A 9,988-nucleotide genomic window follows, 5' to 3' on the forward strand; every position below is an offset into this window, starting at 1 on the left:
TTACCAACGTGTGGAAAAAAATTGGTTTCGTCCATCACACTCTCAGCCGAGTTGGGTTTGAGGCGCTGGTGTTTCTTAGGAAACCATACGAACATGAAAGGGGCAGAGGGGAGGTTTGCTCTCTCTCCCATTGGAAGTCTTGCCTGATAGCATTCAAAACCAGTTTCAACCCCATTCTGGCGCTTCCCTTTCCATCCTCCCTTGACTCAGTTCGTAAATGACCAGCTGGAGATGGAGGGTAATGGGACAAATGCGTATGAACATTTGCTTACGGGCCATAAAAGGCCAATAAATCACGCGTAGCTCTGTGAAAAAAAGGGGGTAGGGAGTGATTAGTCTAGGTTTGCTAAAACATATGTTATCTGTTGGCAAGAGTATTTGGTGAGAAAATGTATTGGAATTTTAACTAAATTTTGATACTTAAACACAAGGAAAAAACTTTTGTCTCTATGTGTATATACTGGCTCTGTACACCCCAGGTCGTCTGCCCATCAAATTTGGCAAATATATACTTCGGAGGGTAGGAAAGTGATTTTTTGAACTTTTAATTAGAATTTTAATGAATCAAAAATTAAGAGAAATATTGACTTTTTTCCGTATTAACTTTCAAAAAATTTACGGTAAAAAAAAGTTTTTACTTTCAAATCATATCAATTCTCTGTATTATTCATTCACAGTCAAAGTGTGCTAAATATAGCTCTCAAATAAAAATCAATAAACTTTAAAAGAAAACCTGAAATAGAAATTCCATTCTAAAAAATTACACCTGAACACTATTACCATCACAAACGATTCCAATTGTTTTAATATAAGTGGATTATTTAAATGTGCATTTCAGCTAATTAATATCACACAAGTCAATAAGAGAATTGAACAGCTGATAAATTTCCTACTATTTGAAATTAAATCTGTCCAAAGCTTTTGATAAATCTGATAATCAAATAAATACCTCATACACACATGAAATAAATAACTTAACAAACCTGATATAGTTATAAAAATACATATTATCTTATATTTAAAAATCAAGTGTTCTAGTTTATATGAAAATTTTATCTTTTCATACATAAATATAAACGGAAAGTCTTGATTATAAAACATACATGCTATCTAAGATCTGTATTCTTTTTATAGAATAAAAATACGCAAAGACTAATAAACCAATAAAATTAATGAATTTTTAAAAATTTTAAGATAATTTATGTTAGAGATAACATTATTTTTTGTTTAATATTTTTAAATGCACTGAATTGCATATTTCTTTCTCCCAAATATACGTGTGTTAAATTTAGTATCTCTACGTGCAATGGTCGATATTTTAAATAGACTGATAGTCGTATATATATACATTTACTTTTATTCTTGGAAGAAAATCTTATTCTATTAATTAAAACTTTTAGATTAAAGTCTGAATATTCCACACTTTAATTTTTGAATAATTTAAAACGAAAAATTTGGAGATATATGTGAAATTTAAAGTATATGCTTCCGTGTTAAAAGTCAATTTTTTCCATTCCCTCCCCTTCCCCCTCCTTTGTGTGTGTATGTGTGTGCGTATGTTATCAGGTAGTTTGTTATTTAAATTCCTAAAACAGTCCTTATTTTATTTTATGAATTAAAAATAAAATTCGGGATATTTTAATGGAACAGTACAACTGAAAATGGAATAGTAATGCGTAAGAAAGCATTTTTTACTATTTTTTAAACTTATCCCGCATTTACTATGTATTTTATTTTCATAATATCGCAATGTATTGAATATTATTTTAAAATATTCTCAGTGTGATTTCTTTTATCTTTTGTGACATTGTTACAAATTTAGATAATTTTGAAACGCTGTATTCTCTTATTTTTCCATTGATGATGTAAATTTTGAAAGCAGAATGAATAAGAAGCTTATAAAGAATACTTATGATAAATATTAATCGCAAAATGCATATGCAGGTAAGTTAACATAATATTCTAGTTGGACGAAGAAGTATTTAAATATGACGAGTCTGATTAAATGCCAATCTTCACAAAGAGGGATTAGTTAAAAAAAGCAACAAAGAAAAATGTTCTCAGCTCTTGATAATTTTTAGTAGTTGTAGAAAGTTATTTAGTTTTATACTTTCATTTAATGGCAGAAGGCCGTGCAGTCAAATTTATTCAAGTCATAATCAAGTATTGATTAAATTAATTTTGGAATTTTATTCTAGTAATATTCCTAATCACCATTTGCTAATTATTCGTTATGCTATTTTATAATTCTAAAAAATTAGGAGCTTTACAGTTTAAAAAAATATATTCCCTTCTTTTACAATATTGTTTAGAGTATTATAAAAAGTTGTCTTTTGTTTTCGATATTTTGCTTAAAATTAATTTTACGTTTCGACTGTGCACTTTTTTCATTTGTGCAATATTGAAATGGACTTTTTAGAAAGGGACTTGAGACTTAATTTTTCAAAATTTACTACTTAAAATTGCCGAATAAAAATTAAATTAAAATCAATAAAAAAAAATTTGGAGAGAAAAAGGGGCTTTGAGATTTGCATTATCTCAGAGCCCCTGGAAGGTTTAAAACGGCCATGAATTCTTCTGAAATTAGAAATAATTGCATTGTTTAAAATATGGAAAAACCGCATAGCTAATCAGTAAACATTTCAATAAAGGTGTAGATGTATATTGCTGAAGAGTGTATTACCAGAACTTCATTCAACCCTATTTTTTATGATTTATTGTACATATAAGAACGATCTTCAATAAAATTAAAGTTTCTGCAGAACATGTACTACATATATTAAAGTAAAAAACATTTTTCTTAATTCCATTTTATTTTATAACAGTAGATTTGGATTATGGTTTAATAAATAGTGCAACTAGAAGAAAATGAAATGTGAATTCAGCTAATATCTCCTACAAATTTTCACAGATACAAATGATCAGTTAGCAAAATATTAATATACTTCTAATTTAGTAAGCTGCTTATTTTATGAACCGTATACTTACAATATTTCATATACAAAATGCAAAGTCAAGTAATTAACAAATAATTTATCTTTATCAGAGTACAGATTAAAAAAAAAAAATGTAACAACATTTAAATTAAATCTACGATGATAAACAGAAAAGTTTAAATTTGTAATAGCATTCTACTCTGGAAACTGATTTTTTTAAAAACTGATATAGCATGGAAACTTAACATCCGTAGTTGGAAGATTTTCTTACTACTTACGACATTTCAAGAATTGCTTTTGCAACTTCTCCCTCCTCATCATTCCAATACTTACATCTACAAATCATTTCAATGCCACTCACCTCATTTAATTGTACTTTAAATTTAATAAACCACTTTCTTTTAAGTGCCTATATTTAAATAACATATATTTTAATGTTCCAAATTATTGAACAAATTGGCAGCTGTGCGCGATAATAACGGACCCGCTATCTTTCCGAGAAGAGTCGAAGCACTTCTACCGGAAAAGAAATCTTCACCTCAATCCGAATATTCATATTCGGAACATCTCCATTCTTATGGTGAATGAAATAGGGTTTTGGGGAATGATTCTAGATTAGAAATTCCCCAACCTTCCTCACATTTTACACTTACGGAAGTATAGTGAGAAATCATTAAACTAGGGACGTTCCTTCCTTTTATTTCTTACACCAAGGCTATATATATATATATATATATAAAAGAGTATTTATAATAACAACAAGCCTAATGACTTGGATGGTTAGTACTCTATACTGAATAAATTTGGAATTTATGAAAATCCTTATTTTCTCCCCAGTAATCAAAAATTTACATTGACCATATTTTCTCGTACTGAATGGAATGTTTAACTCATTGAAGAAACTTGAACCAGAACTGATTTTAATCACCAGTCAATAAAGTCTTTAACAATTATTCTCCAGAAAACCTTTTTTTAGTCTGCACAATCTTTGATCACAAATTTGTTGACGTATACTAACTTTGATTTCCTGACAGTAGGGGATGACAGCGTTTTTTCCTAAAGGGAGATCGCAATGAATAGATATATGAAGAAAAAAGAACCATTAAGCATCTGATATCAAACGGCTTTTAGGCTGCTTTTCTAGACATTATTAATATTTAAGTTAAAATTTAATCTTTTAAAAACACCTCTATGAACCTAGAAACTCAATGTTCGAGGGTCGAGATTTAAATCTTTTATGTGTTGAATATAAAAATTTTACACTTTGAAATATATGTGTTCTTTTTTCCTTATATATGTATAACAAATAGTGCAATTGAAGATACGAATTCAGCGGCTAGTTTTAAATAGATAATTGATTGCCGTATTTGAAATTAGGGAACATTTAAGAAAAAAATATGACACCCCAAAAAGAAGTAAGTTAAAATTTATGTTTTTAATTTTCACTGAAGGGAAAAAAAAAGGATTTAGATTCAATTAACGAGTTTAGATTCAATTTTGAACTTTATTTCTTCTTATTCACCAATTCTTTCTTTATTCGTTCTTTTTTAATTTTCAGTTTGGGGAATTTTTTTAATAAGGGATTTTTTTTATTCTAATGAGATTTTATTATGATCTACCATTTATTAAAAACTAATTATCTCTGGAAACCAGCTGGTTCGCTAATAGTAATACTCTCTAAAATTTTCAATTAAATATTTATGAACTCGGTCTCTTACTAGCTTCTTCAACAAAATATTTTTAATTTCACATTTCGATAATCACATAACTCAATATTACAAAAGGCTCACTCTATTTTGTTCATTGTGCTACATATCTTCAATTTTCTGTCACCTGCCATGAGATTTCAATTTGAATAATTTGGAAGAATTTATGGAAGAGATAAAACTTCAATAAAGACGAAGAATGTTTTGTTGAAACTAAACATATTTTTAAAAAATAAATACAGAACATCAAATCTAATCTATATCTAACAATATAATCGTTTCAATCTTCTGCGATCAAGCCTGACCGAACTATAAAGCTTTGAATGATAATTACATCACGAGGAGAGGGTGGTGTATAAAATTTGATATCCGTATTTGTTAAAATTGGATAGATATGTATTGAATTTGAAACAAATTCATTAAGGTCTTCGACAAGCCTGAAAGCTCAGTAACTCGAAAATGAAATTATTTTAATGTATACAATTTATATGATTTTGTGGTTACAGTTCTAGATCTATGTCAGATTTTGTTTTCTGCCAATCAGCTTCCAAAATACACACCCCGTTTTCTGACATTTGTGTTTAATCGCATTCCATCGATTAACCACCAATATTCGCATTCTAATGGGCACCTTCGTTACTATTAGTCCCCAAACTATACAGTTAATAATATAAAAGTTCTTTTATTAGAGAGTATAAGAGAAACCTTTGGATAGAGTAATTACACTGTTTTCTATTCTCATCATTTATGTAAAACAATTCAAAGCACGTTTAGTAAATAATGGAAATTCTTTAAAAAAAATTAACACTCATTATACTCGGAAGTATTTGACAATGTGGGGTAAAATATTATTAATACTTATTACAGAGGATTGGAACTGTGCCATGCATGAAAGAAATTTTCCTCTGTACATAATCATAATATTAAAACTCCCTGCAGGAATGATAGATGTATATGTGCATTGTGTGGCACACATTGAAGATTGAAAGCTTTTAAACAGAGTACATAGTTAATTTCTATACTAAAATATTATACACGATTCACTTTTTCGGTTATCAAAATTTAGTGATTTAGAAATAACGAAAAATAAAATTAAATTCATATTTTGATATTTCATTAAAGAAATACATTTATAGTTTCATTACTTCTTAGAAAATTACAAAACTTCATATAACTGAAGCATTTCAGAATTATTATAATGTAGCTGTATATTTGTGGTGTCTGCAAAAAGATTATAAAACTGGTTTCGTTTCGTTTATTGTACAACCAATCTAAACAGCAGAGATGAATACATTTCTTACGCTTTTTTCAAGATTCTAACATTTAAGATTGACACCTAAAAAATTGGTTCACTAAATTTTTAGCAGTAATAATTTAATAACAACTCTAATCAAAATTATTTTTAGGTTTAGAAGTAACTAAACACAATTGTGCTTACTAAAGAAGATTTTTTAATGCAATAAGTGATCAGATTGAAGGATTAACTTTTTTACTGATGATGTAAAAAGAATGGTACATTATATATACTTTTTAAAAAATAAAATCACTGTAATCAAAATAAACAAGCATATGTAATCAATACTCAAAAAAAATTTTATTAAAAAATTCCTGAAACATTGTTCAAAATTTGATATTTTTCGAACAAAATTTAGAAAGTACTGAAATAGTTCGCTTCTTCATAAGATCGAAATAGGAAAGCAATTATAACGAATAAAGAATAAAACAAGAAAAAAAACGTCTATTAAAAGGAAAAAATTGATGAATTAATCTTTAAAGCAAGTTTAAAAAAAAGAAAACAGCTGATTTCACACACCTCGGACTTGTGAAAAAAACCTAACTCGCCTCTTGTATGAATGCGTGAGAGGGCGGATTAAGATTAACGGTTTGAAGATTCGTTCTTAAGGTAAGTTCGTTAAGACATTCAAAAAATTTATGAAAAAGAATTAAAACTTCACATTAAAAAAAATAATGCTTTTTTTTTCCACAGGCGATTGGCCGATGAAAAATGACTCGAAAGCACACTAATGCAATTAATGATCGAACAAATAAAATTAAGGATCGAAACAAAGCCGTTAAAAATTATAAATAATAATTAGGATTATTATGCTACAGCGAAGAAATGCATTTTCTGAATGAATAGATTTATTCATTTGGGTAGCCTCGTGCTACCACAGATTATGTCAAAATAGCTCTTATAAGCAATCTTCTATTTGCACTTTAAAACTAAAAAGAAATAAGTAAAAGTGTTGGGATTTTTTTTTTGAACTCTTATTGCTACGCTTTTTTTTCTACCTATAATAATGAATTAATGTTTTCATAGGTCTTTTTTTTAAGATATCAGGATTCCAAAAGTTAAATTTAAAACAATCCAGGAATAATCCTAAAGCAATTTATTTTGCTATATTTGTTACGTTTTAGTTGCTTTTATATTTATTTTCTAATGTTGAATAGAATTAACAGTAGCATTATTAGTGATAAATTTTCTTTATAATATATAATAATATTATCGGGATCGAACACTTTAATGACTTAATACTAAGAAAAAATATTGCTCTTGATTGAATGGAACCTTCATGCAGACACTACAGATTCATTATTTTATCATAAAATAAAAATCGAGAAAGCTTAAACATTAATATCTAAACTGAATGTGATGAATTTTAAATGTAATAAATACAAATTTCAATTTAAAATATAACAAGTGTTATGCAGAGGATATTTTGTATTTCTATACGTAGAGAAAATCGCCTAAAGTTTATGTTTCTTGTTCAGTTCTTATTTATTAGTTAAAAAAGGGCTTTCTCAAAACATTAATTAATAATCGGAAAATGACTAATTTAATAAAGAAACAAATACTAGAAAAAGCGAAACAAAAATATAAAAATCAAAATATATGAAGTGAATAGAAATTTTGAAAAAATCCTACCTACTTTTATTTTTTGAGTGCAATTATTTTTCAGCTGAGTTCTAAAACCTGCAGGATCAGGATCACCTTGTGAATGAAAGAGAGATGTCTAAGGAAAGTGCTTTATAATGGTGTCACTGTTGCCATTCGTGAAATAGTTACATGATTACGTGCGTTGCCAATTTACGTAGTATTGAAACTAATCATTAAAGTATGAATTTACGTAGTATTACGTATTTAGTATTACGTAGTATCTCAAACCGTTTTAAAATGGGGTCGAATGAATTGAAATGGAACAAGATGTTCGGGGTATTTTAATAATAAAATCTGCTACTAGAGGTAAAATAAACAATGATAAGTTTAAGGAATAAATAAAGGAGACTATTTTAAAACGTTAAAAACGCATATTCTGATTTCTATTGCTGCTTGCACATGTTTGAGTGTTGTTTTTTTATACATATATTAGAAATTAAAATAATAGATAGCCTATATATTGAACAAAAACAATAACAGAAAGTTTTTATAATAAATGCAAGATTTTTAATTTTTTTCTCAATAGATACACTTTTTAATCATCCAATGTTTCAAATAAACAAATATTCACAGATATTTTGAATAAAAAATTCATTAATTCATAAATAAATAGATATACTTTAATGAATTATCTCAAATGAGCAGTCGCCATTTCCTCAAATAAAAATACTCAATACATACACATGAGCAATTTTAGGAATGAATTTATAACAAATAATATTCCTTTTGAGTATAAAACCTCTTCAGTTGGTCCAATAAAATTTGTTAAACCTTAGAAACCACATTCTGCTCTTCTAACAATCCTCATTTGAAGGATCCTAGAGGTAGTTAACCGAATTTCCTTCTGTCCAAATTTTTTGAGGTACGCCGTATTTTGTATATTAATTTATATGCATTTCTATATAATATTATTCCTTTGTTTGATTTAGGATTTATTTTATATCTGAAATGTGAACATCCTTTATTTAACATGACATTTTCCCCACTGAAGGACTTCCAAAAATTAGTGACGAGAAGCTTCCTGTGTGGTTCTCGCTTCTTTGGTTTCTGAAGTAATGACATGAAGTTTTCTCCTTCAACTCCAAAGACAGGACATGCGTTTTGCCTGAGAGGTTGCAACATGGCTGGTGATGATCATGAGGGATCAACCATAAATCTGCCAGAGTGCTATTGCAATGAGGATGGTGATTCAATGACTCTATGTTATTTTGCGGTTACCTTTCACTTGAAGCTTTCATCTACTTTTAAAATCTCTGCATTTCTCTTGTTGTACTTTTGATGATTAAACAAATATGAGGATTCTTTACAATAAGAGGATTCTTTAAACAAATATGACGATTTCATGTGGAAAGATTTATAGAATTAGGTTTCTGCTTGCAGAAAAAGGACTGCTTCCGAAAAGTCGCGAACTTCTACCCGGTCGGGCCTTTTTCAGGATTTGAATGGAAAGAGATATCCATCAATACAAGTCATGTGAATGATGCATTCAGGAATTTTCCTCCTCCCTCGCTGCTTTTTTCTTTTGATGTTATCCCAGCTGCTGATCCCCCAAGCCATGCGGAGCTTCCACAATGGCCTGCATCATCTACCTTCTCAGTTATTGCCAAAGATTATTTTACTTTCATTCAAACAATCATACTATGCATATCTGAATGGGCATACACCATATCTGAATGGGCGGCTGCGCTTCAACAACACAAAAAAGCGAACATAGCACTTGCAAGTGACGAAGGAAATCTCGAAATAGAGTGATGTTGCGAGAAGATCTTTAGCGCACCGTTCTGTCTCCCCGTTTAATTCCAGAATCAATCGAAGAGTCGAAAGAGAGCTGCAGTAGAGTTAATCAGAGACCGTCTGAAACGAGTGAAACTAAACAATCCGATTAAGCTAGGGAAAAGATCAAAATAAAAACCAAGCTAAATTTAATAAATTTACAGATAACTTAATGCCCTACGAGAAATATTAAACGTTGCGGTTAGTTGAAATTCAATAGCCCAAGTAAAGATCAGAAAAAAAAAAAAAAAAAATTGTTGCGGACGCAGACAACCCCAAAACATTTAACCCTTTTGCATTCGGGAAAGTAATTCGATGTATAATTATTCAGCTAATGCAAGGGCTTATTTATTGTTCCGAAAAATAAATATATATATATAATTGTTTCAAGTTGAATTTCCCCGAAAAGTTAATTTATATCTTTTTACCATTCTGTAGGTACTTTTAACAATTAAAATTGAAAAAAATATAAATAAATTGTCGAAATGATGCACTGTATCGAATGGTGACCATGAGTCACCTCTCGAATGCAGATTAATTGTCAGGAACTAAAATAAAGAAAATATATTATAGAAAATAATTTTTTGAGACAACCTCTCACCCTGTGGAACCAGCTTTGCTGGTAATTGAGACTG

The 9,988-nt window shown here is 28.9% G+C and overlaps 1 protein-coding gene across 3 annotated transcripts in view; it reads right to left on the bottom strand.

Annotated features, from left to right (window-relative positions):
* The window catches only part of LOC129963743 (juvenile hormone acid O-methyltransferase-like), a 43,215-nt gene extending 35,556 nt beyond the window's left edge, over positions 1–7,659 (bottom strand). Inside the window, exon 1 of one of the 3 annotated variants that reach the window (XM_056078276.1) lies at positions 7,573–7,659. Coding sequence is in view for 1 of the 3 variants with exons in the window: in XM_056078275.1 (XP_055934250.1) it covers positions 4,727–4,776 (50 nt within the window). In the remaining 2 variants the exon portion in view is untranslated. Of the gene's footprint in view, positions 1–4,726; positions 4,791–7,568 lie in introns of those variants that run through there. The other 2 variants (XM_056078277.1, XM_056078275.1) reach the window with 2 other exon arrangements.
* Positions 7,660–9,988: the final 2,329 nt, after the last annotated feature.

The sequence above is a fragment of the Argiope bruennichi genome, chromosome 3, assembly GCF_947563725.1.
Source record: "Argiope bruennichi chromosome 3, qqArgBrue1.1, whole genome shotgun sequence".
In the NCBI taxonomy this organism is placed as follows: Eukaryota; Metazoa; Arthropoda; class Arachnida; order Araneae; family Araneidae; genus Argiope; species Argiope bruennichi.